Consider the following 21,426-nt stretch of genomic DNA (forward strand, 5'->3'; position numbering starts at 1 on the left):
AATACGTACTTGAAACACAGTTTTAGAGACCGACCTCAAGGACCATCTCCAAGGACTCTCCTAAGGAGTGGGATCTGCTTATAAGTGATGATGTTGAATTAGAGCGCTGGTGCCCCAGTTGTAAATAAGATCTACACCTTTCCAATGCTGCTGAGTTCCGAGCAGGCCATGCCATGCAGGCAAAAGTAACCTAGGTGCCACACTAAGGGCTGACATGGCAGAAGACTGTAAATGCATGGAGATGGAAAACATGAAAAAATTAAAGACTATGTCTCATAATGCAGAAGCATTACGTCAGAATTGGCTACCTGAGGAGAAGGGCTAAGGCTTATCTGGGCTCTGAACTGTCTCTGCAGCTGCACAGAGAAGTGTTTTATGTATTTTACTATTACTATTATTTTATGTATAAAAGAACTAAATTACAGCTTCTGGAACACTTACTGTACTGTATGTTTTAAACATTCATAATTAAAGTTTTTCTACTTCTTAGATCTTATTAAAAGTTTTATCCTGAAGAGTTATCTGAAATTGTTAATAGTTAACATGATACTGTGAAACCTGTATGAAGAACAGAAATCAGACAAGGACAGCTTGGAATTGTGAAGTATTCCAAATAAGAATAGAATTAAATTAAATGTGCTTTTATGTACTTTAGAAATTTCACTGCTTCCTACTGAATATTTTTATTGGATTAATAAGTTAGTGGGATGGTTTTTTTGTTTATAAAAGCCAGAAAGCTGCCGCGCTGTACCAAAAAATCTTCATTCACAAAAAAAACAGTGCAAAGGAACAGTGAAAAATTCAAGGACAATTAATATTCAAGTTTTTTTGTCTAAAAATCTTGTCCTGAATAGATTATTTTGCATATGAAAACTGTCTGGAATAATGACTTATCATAGCTTTTTTTGTCTACCTTAAAGGTTTGATTTGTGATAAGCAGGGAGAAAGCTGTCTTTTTATACAATTATACACTTCATGGAAAGTATTAAAGATCTTTCAAAATGAAAGAAGGCACTTTCAACTGACATAAACCCATGCAACTCAAATTTTTTAAAAATTGAAATCAATAGAATAATTCTAATTTGCATTAGTTGAGTGCCTGGCTCTCTTCTTTTTAACTTTTGAATGCATGCCCCAGTATTAGGGAACTGTCTTGTGCTTGGCTATCATATTACACAACTAGTAATTTAAATGTGAAGTGTTGCTATTAAACTCAGTCCTGTAACACTGAAAGTAAATTGAAACTCAGGCTGCCTGCCCCTTTTTCCACCCTAGCTGCACAGCTTTGCTTTATCCCTACCCCACCGCTGGCATTTGTGTAACCATGCAGCCAACTGGTTCTGGGAACTGATCTATTTTTTTTTTTAAGTGTTCTAAAAAAAAAAAAAAAAGAAAAAAAAACCTGCTCAAAACCCCTGATTTTTAGTAGTTAACATGGATGCAATGCCATTCTATCCATACCAAGTTTTCACCACTGACTTTAAACAGAGTATCTTTCTTCTATTTAAAATTACTCCAAGAGGATAGAGATGTATTTGATAAGGAGTGTTCTAGAGAGAAACACATGCATGAAAAAGAGCCTAAATTGCAATTTCAGTCCACACCCTCTAATTCACTCCATCAGACTGCACACGCTGGAGTAAATGAAGCCTCATCTTCAAAAGCAATTTGCAGAATTACTTGCTGATGTTGAAGAACTACTTCAAAAGAGTTTAAGTGTTATGGAATTCTACTGTTTTTTAAACAAGCCACTGTTTAAGCTCAAGAGGAAGGGGGGAGTGTTTGTTTTTTAAACAAAGCTTGTAAGGTTTCATTACTGAACTATCCAGAATGTTTAGTTTAAAGGCATTTTGATTACAAATAATGGCATTTTGCAGTTTTTAACTCGGTCTATTTAAATATTTAAGTTAGAAATGACTGGTTTTTGTGCCTTTGTGGAAAATGCATCTAAAAATACATAAACCAATTATTTTCCACAACATTATTAACAAACATTTTCTCTGAAGCACAAATACCACTGCTGCTAATTGGCTTTAATTGACACCATTAACAATTTCAGAAGACTAAACTGGCAAAGTTCATGGTGACAAATCATCCAGTACACTAAAGAACAACATGCCAGCTCCAGCTGACAGTTCTGGGCAAGGCAGGGCAAAGCTGCTGAGGTCTCCACTCCTGTGTAAGGATCTTGAAGACAAGACAGAGATGCTCAGCTCTACAGGAGAGGTAGCTCTTTGAGGCATGGACTTAACTTCACAGCTGAATTTAGCTGGGAGACACAAAGGTACTTCTTGAAGAAATCAGAATGTATACCAGAGGAGACCACACCAGGGATACCTCAAGAGACATAAAACCTAAGGTCATAGACTGTAATTTTTACAACCCATATCAATTTTCTCTTCAAAGTGAGGGTTATTCTGGTAGGAGTTTGTAATGAAACTGCAAACAGATGGTTATGGCAATAGAGTTTACTGTTCAAAGGTGCAATTTTTTCACACTTGTGGAGGTAAAATAAACAATGGAGAACACATTAATTTATTCAACTGTTAATGCAATACTGGGCCAAGCCACTTTGTTCATTTTATGTACGTCAACTGCCAGAACAATTACAACTAAGATACTTGATGTGTAAGTAAACTTTCTGGTATAATCCTCTGGAAGTTTACTTTTCAGGTCACAGTTTGTTTTTTGTGTGTACTTTTCAACAATGGAGTTGTTGCAGTTTAGCTTGGCATTCAGCTATCAGTAAGATCACTTACCTTTGAATGAAATTTATAAAACATGAGAATTAAGCATATATAACTACACTAAATTAAGTCAAATCTCCTTTCTTGACGTGTTTTTCTGTTTTTAATATTCATCATTATTAAGAGCGATTGTATATACATATCAAACACACTTTATTCCAAGGCAAATACCCAGTAACATACTGAAATCTGTACTACAAAGCCTAAGGATACGGTGTTTGCATTAAGAAACACGATACACACAAAGGTCAAATTTATGACTTCTCTCACATAATTTTACTGCCAGGTCAGCATATAAGTTAAGGTTTTAAGTTGAGCTACAGATGAGGCTTTCCTAGTACTAAGTTAACTCCAATTTTGGTGAAAGGAAACAATTGCTAATAGATTGAGTTTTCAAGCACTAGTGTTGTTGTACACAAATGACAAAATTTAAAGCAAGTATTCAACAAGTTTGTACTTAAAGTCCTGTCTTATTACTGAATTTTGGTGCATGTATCTACCCATTGAGAAAGGAAACTTTGGAAAGAGGGAAACCATGTTTTCCCTTTGAAGTCTGTGACACACTTATTTCACAAGCATAAAAGGAACATGCACTTTCCATATTTACAGAATGACTAACACCACTTTTTACATAAAGTTATAGTAAAACATCAAATCAGAAACCTTAACTAGCCATAGTTAAGGAATATATTCTTAATAATGAAAGATGTTTTAACAGAGATATTATTTTCAAATTGTGCATTCAACTGACATGACAGCAAAATATGTTTCTGTAAATAAGTATTGCAGTTTCAAACAGATGTATTATACATCTCACAGAGCCCCTATATCCATACTTGATGAAAAGCTGCACAGCAAGGGCCATTTTTGTAAACTTTTCTCAGTATTTTTGTTCTTTTTATATATATGTTCTTCTTATTATGTTCTTATTCTTTTCATATTACTAAAGAAAAAAGTATTGAACAATTTGCAGTAGCTACTTATTTTCAAAATTACTAACAAAGGGACAAAAACTTCATAAAATTTAAACCACTTTACCATACCTTCTGCTTAATCTGATTTAAATCAGCACTTCCATCAAAAATAGCACCACTCTCCCTTTCCCTGCTTTCTGCACCGTTTCCTGTGTACAAACAGCACAAACATTTCAGCAACCACACACAGAGCCACACTGAAGATGTCACCTGGTTAAACCACCTCAGCACCCAAAAGCTTCTCCATTGCCAGTGGCCTCTGCATAAAGCTTTGTTACAGAAGACAACTGTACCTGTAATTTCATGTCACACGACACAGGTCTCATCTGTCAAACAGCTAAGGACATACAAGACCTGATGCTATTCACTGGGATTAACACACCTATCTTTGAAGTGAGTCAGAAGCCAGAGGAAATTGAGACAATTGTCCTGGGTAAACTGTGATCAGAAATTGCACCATTTTGTCTTCTGAATTTTGTATCAGGGCAAGCAATAGTGATGATAATATTAAAAGTGCATCCCTGAGGAAAAGAAACATGGAAATTTTTTTGTTTATGACACACATTACACATGCAGTGAGCATCAAGAAAAAAGAAAAATAAAACTCCCTGAACGACATAGGAAGCTGAGAAACACAGAACCAAAAGGCACATCAGCTCAGAGATTAAAAGCCAGGGAAATACCTCAACCAGAAAGCTGCTGAAACAGACCTGCTAGGTCTTCTGTGCTTCATTTCTTTTTCTGGTGTTTTACTTATTTGTATAAAGTGTTTCATATTCATGGAGTTAGAAACAAACAAACAAACATGGTCTTTGTCCTTCAGTGACAAATGAATCCAGGGAGCATGAGACATGGATTCATACCCCTACTCCATTTTATAAGAGTGAACCAATATCTGCAAAAGATAAGATTTAAGAAAGCACTGTACCATTCAAATACTGTCACTTTTTAAGGTATCCACTGGAAAGATGGAAGATCTGACTTTAGACTTTACTCTGGATCACTCTCATTTCAGGCAAAACCAAAACCCGCAAGTGACATCAAAACACCTTTATTGAATAATATTGTATTCTGTTCTTGGATTTAAACTGCAATATTGTCCTAGGATAGCAAAACTAGTTCTGCTATGTTATTTGATGGAGCCCTAGTGAAATTCAAGGAGACTGATTCCTGAAAATTCCTTTGGAAAATTTCACTTAGACTCCTAAGTCACGGAAGACAACATTTTCCAAACTGCTACATTTTACTGAGACACAGCTGACTGTAAGGAAGATAAATGCCATTTAAAGATTTTAGAGACCAAGAAAAAGAAAAAAAGAAAAATGTTATTAGGATACCTGCTTTCATATTTTCTGGCCCATCAAAAGCTTTTTCTTTTGACCACGAAGTCACCAAAATAAAGGACCTGACTGTGAAATTTCAGATCAGTGATATTTAAAGGTAGGTAGGGGAAATAATTCTGTACTCATCATAACAGATCAATTATGTCTGTGGTCACTGTTTCAAGATAGAGTGAGAGTCAATCTAAAGTAACCACTTTGAGTCTGAGATAGCACAGTAGATGGCAAATCTCACTTGATATTCCTAAACTCTTTCCTGTACCTATCCTGTGCACTCATGAGTCACAATATCCTTTCAGCTCCTTAGGAAGATGATTCCCCAGATGATACCTACTGGACAAACACCTCTTTGGTCCAAACCACACTCCCACAACTCCTGAATCTCCTGACCACTTATTGGTATAGCACCCTAAAGAATTTCAGACTGAAGATACGACTGTAGGGCCTCTGACTCAAGAGAGACACCCACCCCATGGACTTCACCAGGATTTAGGGCTCTCACTTCATCTCTGCAGGCACAAGCAAGGAAAGAAGAAAACACAAGTATAGTAAGTAGGAGAAACAAATCAAAATCATCACTCCCAAGGCAACCACTACGCCTACAAGCTTAATTTCTCCTTCTTTGCTACCCTAGGTCATGACCCTCATCCAAAAGAGGAAGGAAAGAAACTGTCCTTTCATCATTAGTTTTGCTATGCCATTCAGGAAAACAACACTGACATCATAAAACCACAGTTTACGTTGCCGCTGGTATTTCAGCCAAACACTTATCACCAGCATCAATTGTCTAATATTTCTCATTACCTCTTTAGTCATTCTAACAAATTCTACTTCAACTTATATGGAGTCTGATTTAAATCTTCTCTGGTTGACAAAGAGCCAGCAGAAAAAAACCCCAAACCTATTCCTCTTCTACCACAGTACTGGACCAATCCATTTTTAGATAGATAATAAAGCTGCATTCAAAAACTGTGCAGCTGCTATGCTGCACTAATTTCAGAAACAAAAGTTACTGATGGTGTTACCTGAAGCAGAAGATTGATAAGAAAAAGCCTGTGTACAGATTGTTGTATCATTAAAATCGGATTTAAAAAACGCAACACATAAAACAATCTGTCATGCACAGCTTCAGAGTTACTTGGTATTGTAAATGCACCCTGTAAAGCAATAGTATTGATCGTGTAAGTATGATTTTAAGAAGTAACCAACAAATCTATACATTTATTTATAACTTACAAGGGACAAAATATTTCTGCTGCAGAAGTCAAATCAACGCAGGAACAATATAGCTCAGTGAACTTTACACCTTGCATCACACACACCAGTCCGGTACACAAAGAACCAGCACTAACAAGAGTGCCCAAGGTTAGCAAGCAGCACTTGGGAGAGCCCAAGTTTCAACAAAGTTGGGAAGAGGGCCAGGTGTGGCACTGCAGTGTCTCCATGGTGAGGAAGAGTGGGAAAGGACACTTCCTACACACCAAGGCTCACAGTGACTCAAGGTTAATGCTTACTGCAAGTGTTTTCACAGACAGGTCCTGGGATTTTTAGCAGTTCTCCTCAGCAGTACTGAACACTGTGAACATGTTAAAACTTTACTGCCATTGCTGTTGGCTCCTTTAAGCTCCAAGACTTTACCCTGAGCATGCAACAGCATGACCCAACACAGAGAGAAGAGCCTAAAATCCTAGACAAAGAATGAAGGTCACAGATTCACTCCAAGGCTGGCCTGAGAATGAAGAATTAACTTCCACAAGTACTACAGACAGTTACACACCTTCCCTTGCAAGAGCTAGACACACTTTCCTGACCAAAAAGTATACATAACATAGCACTGCAGAAAGTTGTTGCTTTTCCCTTTCATCCTCTCCCCAAGGCACAACTGTTAGGTGTGGTTTGTCATCCCACTCCACGCACAAGGCACGCCACTGCTGCACTGTAAGGGCTGCAGAGGAATGTACAGACAGAGGGAAGACACAATGCCAACTGGCATTCACCTGGATTTCTTTTTTTTTTTTTTTTTGAGAAATACTTCAAAAGCAAATATTCCAACAGTTTTTCCGTTTAATGAAACTGTTTCTCTGCCTAGCTTCTTTCAGCCCCTGGGTGTGATTAAGTCTCTCCTCTCCCACCCCCCACCTTCCCGCATATTTTTTTACACTTAAATCATGACATGTCTAGTATTACTTTTACAAATTAATCTCCCTCTATGGATTGTCCCATAATGCTCTAAGGAGGCTCGCAGATTCCCCTGAGTCTTGTGAGAGCTCAGCCGAGAGGTTTTAACTCCTAGACAGATCAAAGAGGAAGTAAGGAGATAAAAAGAAACAGGGTCCTGCAGACTGACAGGTCAACCATCTCATCTCAACAAGAAAAAGCACGATTTACAGAAACATCAGGGAGACCATGAGGTTTGAAATTTGATGGAAATCTCCCATAAAGCACTGTGGTAGTCAGTTCAGTACTAATGATTACTGACTGACTCGTTTCACTGAATAGGAGGCCAATAATCTCATGTTATTTTTTAACTTATCTGAGTGGTACAAATCAGATGAGTTACAGATCAAACTTAGGGTACAAACTGCAGTGCTATGGAAATGTCACTCTAAAGAGCGACACAAGCCTTGCAGAAAAAGTAAGCCAGAAACTGTCTACCCATGCCCAATATTTTCCAGTGTCACAAATGTTACAATGCAGAGGGCTAAGTGCAAACATATGTATGAAGTTCTAAAACAGATTTGCCAAAAAGATTGGATTGCAAGCTTTTCTTCTAATCCTGCTCCTTCAAAAGCTCAACAGGCGTAAATGGCCAAATCATAACACAGGTATTAAATCCAAAACAAACTGAGGCCAACAGTGATATTGTATGCAGTAATTCAAGATAAGAATATATACAAGAGATATCTGAATTTATATACTAAATAAACCTTTTAATTATTTACAATGTTATACTCAATATAAAAATTACTTATATCCCCTATTTCTTCCACATCTTGACTTCCAGTTTGTTTTGTCAGAACATGTAAATTCTGGTCAAGAAGCACTGCACTACAGTGACTCCAATCACCTTACTTTCTAAGTAAAAAATCTGTTATTCAAACTGCTTTAGACTTTGCCTAAACGATGATTCAGTCAAAACAACGCAAGTTAAGGCCTGGCCTCACCAGTGAGGGAACCAAAATACCACTGCATTCTCCAATGCAGTTCAGAAAGTTTCAGAACTTTATAAAAACTTTATAAAAATCCATGCTAAGGATCTTAGTGTCTGGTCTTTCACAGTACAGACCTATTTATGGTCTAGAACCTTTTTATGTAACAAAACAAAATGCTACATCCATTCCTAGTTCACAAATAAGTATTATAGCTAACTAAAACATCATCTAAAATGACAAATATATTTGAAAATAATCCTTAAAATAATAACATCAAGTTATCAAATCCTATGTAACTGGATAGACAATATTCCTATTCCTCATTTAAATGATCTTGAACATCATTAAAATTTTTCAAAACCACTCAAATAATGTCATGCTTTTGGATGATACATATCTTTTATACGCTTATCATATGCAAAAAATCCAGTAATTAAAATAATGACATACTATGCTCTTGGAAAAAAACAATTTTCTACATTAAGAATCAGATCTACAGCCAGAAAGAGCTCCCATGTTCCAACTGAAACTACAACATTGAACATTTCTGAAATCTTAAAAAGGATAGTGAATAATGCACAGTGTGCTTTATCAGCTTGCTGAGGAATGCCAGTCTTTTAAAGCAATTGTTTATACTTGCTTACTAAATATGCACTTTATCATCTTGATCATACTTGGTGTGACATATCAGAATGAGCATTTGGCTAGGAGAATGAAGCTCAAAGTCTTGGTAGAAATGATGTTTTCTATGTACATTTTTTCCTTTTTTTCCTTTTTTTTTTTTTTTTTAATTTAAATCAGATCTACTACACAAGTCTAAAAAAACCACACTACTTACTTTCTGGGAGGACTATAAAGGGGAAAAAAGGTGGGGAAAGAAGGAAGAAAGTGAGAAGACTAGGTTCCAGAAGAAACACACAATTCCTAGAGGACACATAAACTTACTTCTCACACACTGAACACATATAACAGATCTTATACTCCAACACAAAGAAAAAAAACCTGTTTCAGATATAGTTAAGAATTTGAAGCACTAGGTATTTAAAAATACCAGAAAAAAAAGCATCCCTAAATCCCTAAATAAAGGGGAGTGAGGAGGGGTTTAAAATGCATAATAACCACCAGCCACATTTTTACACTTTTCCCTCTGTACATTATGATAAAAAACCCTCTTAGGAAAAAAAAAAAATGTCTTGCACACATGCACACATACAGAAGGTCACAAAAGCTATAAAGGAGATACTTAACACAGGTTCCTGAGCAGATGACAACCCATTAAACTTTCACCTTTAGGTAGTTATGTTATCTGATGCCTCTTTTATGATTTCTCCCATTTTTTTTAATTAAAATCTACAATGTGTTTAACAAGCAATTCTTCCATCAAACTTTGATGTGTTTTACTTATAAAGCAATGACAGTTTTCAGATCAGTCTCCTTAAAGTTCCAGAGAAACCATTTTCCACTCACTTGCTTTGAAAGCCATTAAAACAACTTGATGAAGAACAGCAGCAGGGGGCTAATAGAAGCCAAGGCTTAGTAACAATCTTTAGATTTTTCTCCTAAGACTTTCTCACAGACCCTCCTCACAAAGATCCTCAGGGCTTTTCATCCTCTCCTTTCTCTCCACCCCTAAAAAATCAGTTCAAAGTGACAGATACAACTCGTTCCAGGTTTTGCCATTTTCTTAATTTCACTTTTACCCCTCAATTTTGATAGACTCAACTGAAATCTGATTCCCATAGTGATGACCATCTCCTCATCATCCGTCCATTGAGACAAAAATAATGCACTAAAAGATTCAAGAAGTAACCTGGAAACATCCTCTAACCCGTCGTCTATTCTGAAGAGCACACTGATACAGAGAAATGTATTTGTTGCTTAAAAGTCATATATAACTGGAATTCAATTAATTTACTTAATTAGTGATTAATTATATACACTTCTACTTCTTTACTGAAGTATTTCTGAAATCTTCATGATGACAGTAACCCCAGAAGAGTTTAAATCTTGGGTGTAAACTAAAGAACTATGCAAGCCAACTGCAACTAGTCTTTAATCACTGCTTAAAAATGGCAAGTTCTTCCTGTATGGTTTCAAGAAAAACAGAAATCAAAGTTTTATAGAAAACAGAACTATTAGGATAGTACTTATGCTGATAAGAATCAGTAAAGCATACTTTTCTTTTCTGTATGTTTTGCTGTGCTTAACACCATTTTTTTAATTATTATGGCCACCTGAAGTACAGTTGTTGATCATTAACTTTGTAGATTTTATGGAACTCAGGAGTTCTATGGATGCTTCAATTGCTGTATTTAGGTGATGCCACTGCACTGAAAATACTACACATGACATTTCTCCAACATGAAGACCTACATAAGCTACTCAACCCAGACTTTGGATCAAATCCCTTATTCTTTTAGAAACCAGAGTGACAACTACACCACACATGGCTAGAAGCAAACAGGGACTAAAGGAGACCAGACACATGCCTCCTCATCTTGAGGACAGGGGCAGCACACAGGAGGGATCTGAGGTCAGGAAAGACAGATGGTGGGCATTCCCATTACAGCTAAGTCACCTCTTGTCCATGCAACATTAAGCTTTATGTTTTATAGTTGGTAACTTACAGTTTCTGTTTCTACTTTATTTTAGCAAGCTTGAATTTGTAAAATAAACTGGGAAAATACTTTGTGGAATAAACTTTTAGATGTCTGAGAACAAATCCTACTGATACTTTCTTAGAGCAATGCCAACAAACATACTTTCTGCATCTTCCTCCTCTGCTTATGCTACATTATTAAGATGTCAATATAAGATCTGGTTTTTTTTTTTTAAAAAAAAAAAGATATTTTCTTTAAGGAGTAAAAAAACCAAAAAAACCAAAACAAACCCAAACCACAAGAAACTCAGTCAGTGAACTAACACACACAAGCAAACATAAAAAAAGTTACTGCTGGCTTTCTGAGATAACTGTATCATGAATATTTGAAAAGGATCCATCAAGAATATTAACTAAAGATGTTTGAGAAGTACATAATAGTCTAAGGAACAGGAACAGCCATGTATAATTTTCTAGAAGCATCCATACAATCACTTTACAGAACTGAGAAAATGTGAGGCTGGAAGGACCTCACAAGATCACTCAGTACAACTCTCTTTTAACAGTGGGAGGAATAAACCTACATTATGTGGGTGCTATATAATACATGCCAGATACAGACCATGCATCTGAACATTATCCAGTCAGAACCATTCCATCATGCAAACTATTGTACCATTTGTGCAATTTTCAGTTTAAAACAAATACATGCAATATCACACGCACATTAGCACTGTAAGTGCTAAGAATTGTCCTGTAGTTCCTCACACACACTACTGTGGAATAAGCATTTAACTAAAATTACCATTAGCCTCATTCCTTTCTGTGTTAGTTTTCAAGTATCACTGTCTACTTCTCAAGGAGAGTAAATGCTTTTTTTTTTTCTTGTATTTTCTGTTTTCAGAGAAAGAACATCTCTCACCTTTAGGAGCTGAGCCTCATTTCCCTATAATGTATTCATCACCGCTCAGCACATCTGTCCCAGCAAATCCCATTTCCTGTTCTTTTCATGAGGCTCAGCAACCTGGAGCTTTAGTGATTGCCGCCACACTTTTCCCATGGCCTTCTCACCTCTCCCCCCCCCCACGCACCCCGCTCCCATTGTTTATCATCTGTTCTCCCCTGCTGCAAACTGCTGTCAGATGTTCACTTATCCCTAATCTTACTCACTGCCTTTGATATTCTTTCTAATCCAACAACCTGTCAACTGGGGCATCAGCCCATGTCCAGACCAGCTGCTCTGTCACAGGCCCTAAGATTCCCTCTCAGCTCCAAGAGGTATTTAAAGGATTTTGACACAGCAACCACAACGTGAAACAAATAATTAATGCTGTTTTGATCAGTGATCAGGGCTTTAGTGTGACATGAGCTGACCACTAAGAAAAACTGAGCTTTACTTTGTTTAAACTTAAGTAAACTTCGGCGTTCCTGTATTAACAAGATTTTGATCAATGTCTGAAGGACAATACCAAAAAGCTAAATTCTTTAACTTGGATTAGTTAAAAATTATGAAGAATAATTAATCTGAATGCAAGTCAGAGGGGCAGTTAGCTTTCTATGTCTGCTGTGTAAAGTGTGCTTATTTATGCAACACTGACTTGGGCAGAGTTTTCAAAGCACAGGAGCTGACCCCTGTGAGTTACAGCTGAAAATACAAATGCATTTTAAATATGGCAGCAGTTGAAGTAAAACTGCTACTTAAGATGCTTGTATTTTCAGGAAAACAGTAAGTATAGTTTCATCCCATACAGACATAGCATATAGTTTTAAAAAGTATTCCCATTTATTTTAAATGTCTAATTTCCATAATATCCTGGTTTGCTATGAACACTTGAAATCTTACAGTGCTCATCTGCTTTGAAACGTACAAAATACACATCATAGATGAAATTATTGTTCAGATCACAGATTTTTTTATACTGGAAAAAAGAAGTTTCTGCTATTGAAGCAAACATATTTATTTTGATCCAAACTGAAAAACAAATAATGTTTAGTTGTTGAAGAAAATGCATACTGTTTTATTTCTCATCTCTAACTGCAATTACTACAAAAGAGACACTATCAAACCCTTCAAAAAAGACAACTTTATACCCCACACTAGCAATATTTGGCACACAAAAAATACAATCAAATCTGAATGATGGATTTTATAACATGGTTTATTCACTTAGAAGCAAACCACTTTCATTCTTAGGGCCTGTCTACACCAGGACATTAAGAAAATGCATCTGAAATTAGTACCTTGATGAACTTGAATTCTGCTAGTTAAACTCCATTAAACCCCTGTGTGGACACAGTCATTCAGTTTAGTTTACTGCTCCCTTAGGGCACTCACTGAAAAGTTAACGTGGATTAAGGTAGGGTATGAATTCAAAGTGCAATCGTACTTTGAAAATGGTTTAACATAAACAGAACCAGACTCTTTGTTGTAGAATGAGACATGGAGTTAATCAGGAAAGTCCTGTGTAGACAAGCCCTTGCAGATGAGGCTACTGGAGTGGTGTTGTCAAAGCCAGTGGTTTTCAAACTCTTCATCTGCAGACCTGGAAACACCTTCCAGTGAAGCTGCAGACCTCAGGAACACATTAAAATCTCCTGTTAACTTATCTGCTTCTCTGACTTGACTCTTGTGGATGACCTACAAGCAGTCCCACTGTCCTCAATGAGCTGCACATTAGAAATTTTAAAATACTGGTTTAAGTTAACTACAACTTATGTACCTCCTCATAATACTCAGTCTTAACTTGATAGCTATTGCCCAATAACCCATGTAGCCCAGCCACTGATGATACTAAATTGAGATTTTAATATTCATTTATGCAAGTGTAGATGCATTTCAGCCCAGCACAAGGATGCTAGAAAAGATTCTTGCCAGAGCCTTATTCTTTCCAATAAGTGATGTTTGCTGTCTTAAGTTTGTTAAAATATATGACTGACCTAAAAATGTGAAGTTTTGTCACTGCCAACTACTTTTCATGTCTTTACTTCAAAGAACCCTACATTCACTTGTCAAAGCATGCTGGATATAGAAGTTAAAACTAACACAATGTAACATTCACTGAAACAAAAACAAGTACTGGTGCTCTTTTTAACCACTACTCTTACTAATTCCTCTCATTTACCCTTTTAGTAATTCATAAATGTTTCAACAAAAATAACTTGTACAGATTTCCAGAGTTGAATTCAAGGTATATGGCAGAGCCTGATGCAGATACATCTAGATTCCTTAATATGTTCTCTCAAACCTGTGCTCCAATTGCAAACACTGTTTTTCTCAAAGGAAATTACATTCTATCAGTATTTAACTCCTTAATGCTGTCACTGCAAAAATTTCACTTTTCTTTTCTTTACCCATATAAAAGAATTATGCTACACTTCAGCCATAACTCCTGGTTAACACAGCAGCAGTCAGATCAAAAATCTGTCTCATCCAGGACCAAACTTCTGACAGAAGCCAAAATGCCTAAGGAAGAATATATTGTTAAAATACTCCCTTCCTTCTGCAATTTGCAGCTCAGGGACTTCCTGAGCTAGAAGCAGTCTATTTGCATGTAAGATGAATACTATATACTGACATAACAGACTTGACAAGCTGAGGAAAATGAGACAAATTCTGCAGCAAAAATGGCATCTCCTTTTATTATGCTACTGCTTTGAAAAAATGAACTGCAAATAAACGTGTTATGCAGTAGCATATTTCCTACTAGTGGAGCCTTTTGAAGATTCAAGAGAAGACTTACTTGTTTGAACAGGTAATTTAAGAATCTGTTTACTCCCTCAACAGCATAATTTTTAACTGTCAAAATAGAAAAGAATGTTTTCTGTTTATAAAAAAGCAGATGGAAGTTTCAGAGAATCTTTCAGGCAGCTGGGCACATTCACGTTGCTATTAACATATTTAAAAAATTCTGAATATAAAATCAGGTTGTTAATATTAGTGTAATACTGCACCATTTTGCTGTTTTCATCTTCAAAATTTTCATGACATTAATGATACAGACCTCACTTCTCTGCATGTATACACAGAAGCAGAGTTTTAATCTTCATGGTATCTCCAAGACAGGGGAGTTATAAGGCACAGAAACAAGAGTGGTTGCTCACGGTCACAAAAGAAACCAGTAAGTAAATCTTCATTGATGAATTGTGCACTATTCCTGAAGTACATTTTCCACCAACCATACAGCTCATGATGTGCTAAGATCTGCAAGTCTTGAAAATTACTTTAAAATTCCTGCAAAAAACGAAAGGGCTTATAATTAAATTCCCTTAACACTGAGTGAAAACATCATTCATTAAAATGAATTTGAAGGAAGCATTTTATATGTTTAACTTCAAAATGAATGATTGCAAACATTAAATCAATAGAAGAAATGTGATGCTCTGGCACTGGACTTCTTTGAAGTGCAGTAGGAATGTGAAGAAGAAAATAGTTCCAATTTACCACTATTGACTGAATGGCTCCATTGACATGCACAGTTTTTAAGGCTTATCCCACACCACTGAAATAGATGCCCACTCACCATTCCAGACTGGAAATACAAATTCACTCACCAACACAGTGGGAAAATTACTGAAGGCTGGTATCACTTTAGTAGCTAACTTCTAAAAGTTCCTGGGCAGAATGCACACATGGATTTATACAATGTGAGGAAACAGTGGCAAGAGCTCCCTTGCCAGAACAACTTTCAAAAACAAAGCTATAGTAGTCTGAGCTAGATCTACAAAGGCTTTGAAATGTGAGCTCTGGGTAAGTTTCTGTAACAGCCTAAGATATTATTCCCTTACCCAGATGCTTTGCCCCATATGATGCTCTGCATTCCCTTGAAAGAGACTGTCCCCAGCATACAGAGCACCAAAAAGAATATGCAAAGGCACTTCACTTAGCCCTATGCAAAGCTCAGTCATTTAGCTTCAAGGGCTAATGGAGATGGGTTTGAACTGGAACAGCAGAGGAAGAGCTGCAACAAAACTACTTTGCTTTCTGATGATTCTCAGATGGAAGTAACTGCTACCATGGGGACAAACAACTGCATATAGTAACTTCTTAGAATTACTGCAGCACAATTCATAAACACTGTCTGCAGAAGCACTGGGTCCAAACCCAACAGGAGAATGACTGAAATCCTGGCTCAGGTGCTGATTAAGAAGACTATGTTGAATCCAATTCCCATTTGGTTAATTAACCCTGCCCAAATTCCTGACAACTCTGCTCAACTGTTACTACTGGGAGCCTAATTGATGACTTAGTCTCAGCAAAACTCTTAAACTTCGTATTTTGTCTGTCTAACATATAGTCCAGTACCTGATTAACATACACAAAGCTGAAGATTTACCTACAAATGTGTTTCCCAGAAATGAGCACACTCTCCTGTGATGTGGGAAGTAATACTAATTGAAGGAAGATCTTGCAGTCTGACTCTACCACATCCCAGGGAAATGCCCTAGCCCTTGGGCATTCAGTTAATCTCTCATTAGCCATCCCTCTGGTCTCTTGAATACATTATTTATGAAAAGCAGAAAAACTTCAATAGGAAAAAGTGAAAAGAGATTTACCATGGAGTTCTGGTAAGGAAGCCAATTCTTCAGGAGGTGATATATATTTAAAAAAACAAAAAAGCCACTTTAGAGAACAAATCATTTTGCACGCTGGAGACAAGTACACATTATAACTAGCCAGATGCTATCTGATGGTAGATGAATGAATTCTCTTCTTTCAGTACCATGCAGAACCATAATACCTAAACCAGATTCCTCCTGACAAAATGAAGAGGGCATTCACCAGGCTATGTGAGGTACCTTGTCCAACTTTCACCCTCCAGCCACCACACTTGATGTAACACGGTTTACTTGACTGAGGGCCACAACTTGAGGAAAGGGTTGACAGCTGAAATCCCAAGTAGAAAGAATCAATGATGAAACATACACATTCATGTTGAAATGTCTACAAATCAATGCTGCAACTTCAGTGTTTATGAATGCTCAGAAATAACCTTAACATCGCGAGTATGTAAGAAGTGTTTCAATTTTCTGCTTGTTCAGAGAAGCACTAGTTACAAAAAAACCACAACAAACTAGTAAAATAATAAACTTGTTCTAGATACATCCTTATACAGAGAAGTTAAGTTGAAATATCAATGCCTGTTTTAGGAACACATCTGCTTGAAAATAGATTTCCAAATCTCAGACTTCAAGGCCTAAATTATTCTTCATCAATATGATATAACACAAAAATATGCATCAATCTTCAAATCACTATGAATTACAGGAGACATGTTATAGCTTCACAAAACGTATCTGTAAGACCTAACCTTCTACTTCCAGCATTATACCAATACTGCACAAAGGAAATACCCAAACTAGATTCAGTTTTAAAAGTGCTACAAATGCAATTATTGAAATTTTCCTCATTTAACTTGTTCTGTTATTCAGAAAGACTTTTTATAAGTTAAATTCAGCAAGCAGGTCCAGTAATTCATGGGGAGAGAAACTAATTTTACTCTAGGATAAAGCACCAATTAAAAGCAAAGTTCCTTTTCCAACAAGGTGAATTAAAAAAAAGTTGGACAAATCAAAGATTTACCTAACATAAAACCATTAAGATAAAAGGCCAAATTTTGGAAGCAATTATCAGTTTTGATGTCAGACACCTAACTCCCTTAAATTTAAGACACTTAAGTGTTTAGGTATTTAATGGGGTTTCAGCAGGCCTAAGTGCCTTTAAACAATTAGTCAAATGCCTAAAAATAGTTAGCATTTCCTCTGGCTAGTAAGTCAGTTTTAAAAGGCAAAATGTGCTTTTAATAATTGTGGGGCCTGTCTCCCAGGTCAGGTGCTGACAGCTGTGCACTCGTTGAGCTTATGCTTTCAGTAGACTGGACCCAAGCCAGCTTCTGTACAGATGCCATACAAACTACATTTTCACGTTCATTTCAAGACAGTGCTGTGGCCAAGAGAAACATTCTCTGCCCTCAACCACCCCCCAAATGCTCATCCCTAACCACCACATTACCACCTCCCCTTTGCCAGCATAAGCATTTGAATTGAATCAAGACAACTTACTTAAAAATTTTTATTTTTTTTTTTACAGATTAGGTTTGACCTGTACCAGATCCCTTATCCATCTCACTATGTTGCTGCACAAACACTTGTGCAAGAAAGGAGAGGAAGCAGCAGAAGGGGCATTTCTACTTTTCATGGCAATGCTGGTCTCCATTGAAGCACAGCATGTGACCAAACACATTCATCCTTATTTCTTCTTTACCATAGTCATCACAGTTAGGGCACTTGCATTCAATTAAATATAATTTTGCAATACTGCATGGTACATTTTAATTAAATCTCGTTTTTCATGTAAATAGAGAATGACTCATAAATGAAAATAAAATTAAGAAGCCTTGTCACTTATAAACTGAGTCAGCAAAAATTCAGAACATGAAAGAATGTTCTCCAGGTCTTCTGAAGGCAAGTAATTCTCTAAAAAGCAAATAATTAGTTCAGTGTAGATGTGTTCACAAATCAAAATGTTTTATCTCCATCAATGAGAAGAGAGTTTTCTTTAGGAAAATCATGTACAAAATGTATTTTTAAAGAGTTTAAAAACTAAATTCAATCAGCTTTGATGAAACCTACTGGACCACTTGCTTGCCCATTTCTGTATGTTATCTCCCTGTTGGACCAAACCACACCTCCTCCATATACATTTCCTCTTCTGCCTTTTCCACTGATGTGTTTAGGGTGAAAGCAAAGAAGGAGTGAAAGAAGATGTGGTCTGCAGCGTTCACTTCTAAGTCTGCTCACTTCCCCCCCTCTACACCTGGGTCAGAACTCAACTCTGGACCAGCGGTGCCAGCCAGAACCACCGGCGCTGGGCATGACCCCGCTTCCAGAAAACGTCGGAAGGAACTTTGCGCCACGGGAAGCGACTTTTCGTTTCACACCTTGCATTCCTGCCGCTGTTGGAGGTATCAGGGAACGCAGTGAAAGGTGACTCATACTGATGTAATTACTGATACAAGGAAAGGGATTTCCTTCCCCGCTTCCCATGTGCCTCGCAGCGCTGCACCGCCTCGATGCCAGGAACAATCTCCTGCCCTAAAGGTTGGCCGGCAAAGAGGCCTTCATCTGCAAGCTACCAGCAGCAAAGCATGGCCCAAGAGTTGCCCTGCTCAAAGGGGAACTAAAATAACACAGGAAGGAGACACCCCCATCCCCCTGTGAGGTATCGGGCACCTGGAGGCGTGGTGTTACCATGGAGGAGCTGGAGTTGGTGGCACACCCCAAAGCAGTGCCCTCCAGAGGCACCGATCTTGCGGGCTGCCTTCACTGTACACTCAGAGCCCCACCAGACCCCGCCGGCCACGGAGAGATGCGGCGTGGGGCAGAAAAGGGGCAGAGCAGCCTCCAGAGGGGAGGTTCCGAGCGGGGCGGGAGGCGCCATGAGGCTGAGGCGCACGATCCGCCGGCGACACCGCTAGTGTCCCAAAATGGCGGAAGAGGAGGGGTGACAGGGAACCAGAGGGGCCCGTGGGACAGCCGCCTCTCCTCCTACGCCCTGCCGCCCCTCCACACCGCGACCAGGCGGGGGAGAGAGCCCACCGGCCGGTCGAGGCGGAGGGAAAGGGGCGAGGGAACGGGACGGCCCGGCCCGGCTATGCTTGAAAGGGGCTGAGCGGGCGCCGAGGGGCGAGCTGCCGGCGCCACTCACCTGCCGGTAACAGAGGCGGAAAGGCCGTAGGTAGAGGGATGAGGTGCAGGGCTTGAGCGCCAGCTCCTCGATGGCCTCCATCTCTGCCGGGGGTAGCGACCCGCAGGAGCTGAAGGAGGAGGAGAAGGAGGAAGGGGCGAGGCGTGCGCAGACGCTGGCGGCAGGGCCGAGGGCGGCGGGCAGGGCAGAGCCGAGCCGGGTCCAGGACAAGGGGCGGCCCAGTTACGCGCAGGATCCGCGGCCGTCTCCGCGGGCGGCTGCCGGCTGCAGGGCAGGACCGCGGCCCCAGCGCGGAACGGAGCCCGGCAGCTGCCTCCCTGTCAGTCTGGGCCCGCAGAGGTGGGACAGGACGGGGCTGCGGCGCCCTCCGGTCCCCTTCCCTCTGAGATGAGCCGAAATGCAGGGTTTCACTCCCAAATCAGGGACGCGGCAGCAGCACAGAGGGGCCTTGCCACCTTTACTCCTCAAAAACGCCCAAGTGCTGAATTTTGCCACTGGTCCCGCTGGACGTACGTGAAACTTCTTAAAATTAGGTCTTCGCTGCTAAAAGCAGAGTCCTGCGGGCTGTGTGCTCTGTGCGTGGCAGAGCGGGAGCTGTGGTGTGGGAAATGCAGGTACAGAGCTCACAATTTGTCGTCGTCATTATCACTGATCAGAGCTCACTTTCCATGCAGATGTCCCATTGTACAGATGTTCTAGTTCCCATATAAATCAAGGTGTTTGTTTTGTGGTTTTTTTGTTTTGTTTTGTTTTTGTTTTTTTGCTAGTATAATTCTCTGCACTGAGAATAATCTGAAATTTCTTCGATCTCTCTCTTTTTTTTTTCCTCTTCTAATCTATTTTCACCGCATCACTAAGGAAGTTTATTGCCTTGTCATGTGGTAGGTGGAACCTTAGCACTACAGCTAAAAGAACAAATCCAGCAATTGAAAACTCACTAGGAAGTAAATGAGGCAGCATTTGCACAGCAGAATGCTTACCATCAGTTCTGGTAATGCAAGTGACAAAAAAAAATGTTTGGTGGGACTGAAAAATGCGGTTTTAGAAGTATATTTGCAAAACTATTATAACAAGTAGGCAACTAAATACTTTATTTGGAGACTTTGAAAATATTTGTGTAACATTTTTCTGTCATTGGGTATGCCCCTCTATTTTTGGTTTTTTTCAGAATGATCTTGAGGTCATCCAGAGTGCCTGGGAACTTAAGCTATATTTTTCTATTAAATTATTTCATTCTTCCAAGTCCAATTTAAGTATAAACACAGTTTCCATGCCCAGCAAGTTTACAGTATCTCTGTTTGCTTATGTTAAAAGTTACTGGGTACCCAGATCGGTTCAACCAGTTAGATTGCCCTCTTCAATAAACATTCTGACACCACTTTAAGGTTTTGAGTGTGTGGGTGTTTTGGGGAACATGTCATAGCGTGTGATGGATTGGTTATTTCATTATTGGTCTGAGGTGGGAAGCTTTTGGGGTTGTGATGTGTCACAGACCTGATCTCGATAATGTACCTGAGACACTTGAGCTCAGCATCACAGGAAAGCACATTCTCGAGTGTTAAAATTGCAATTGAAATTTGTAGACTTCTTTGTTATAAAACGTTCTTTGAGAATATGCTAGCTGAACTAAGGATTTAACAAGCTAAGATTGAGGAGCTGCCTTGGAGTTACAGTTTTACAGGTGAAACCCATAAAATAACTCAGAATAATATGTCCTGCACAGTGGGACTAGAGTTGAGATGCTGGACTTGAATTTCCTTCATTAAGACCTTAGATACCAAGTGCAGCCAGAAGCTTTGCCTTTGCTAGTCTGGAACACTCCTGCAGAGAAAATGCTGTTCAGTTCCTGCTTGCTCAATACATACTTGGCCAATAATGAAGGGGAATAACTTACTTATGAGTTACTGTGA

The 21,426-nt window shown here is 38.6% G+C and overlaps 1 protein-coding gene across 1 annotated transcript in view; it reads right to left on the minus strand.

The window, feature by feature from the left end:
• Window positions 1–20,106, minus strand: part of NUDT14 (nudix hydrolase 14) — a 54,671-nt gene extending 34,565 nt beyond the window's left edge. The window contains exon 1 of the mRNA XM_008501062.2: window positions 19,517–20,106. Coding sequence (XP_008499284.1) covers window positions 19,517–19,597 — 81 coding nt within the window. The 5' untranslated portion in view covers window positions 19,598–20,106. The remainder of the gene's footprint in view (window positions 1–19,516) is intronic.
• Between the last annotated feature and the right edge of the window lie 1,320 nt (window positions 20,107–21,426).

The sequence above is a fragment of the Calypte anna genome, chromosome 5A, assembly GCF_003957555.1.
Source record: "Calypte anna isolate BGI_N300 chromosome 5A, bCalAnn1_v1.p, whole genome shotgun sequence".
Classification (NCBI taxonomy): domain Eukaryota; kingdom Metazoa; phylum Chordata; class Aves; order Apodiformes; family Trochilidae; genus Calypte; species Calypte anna.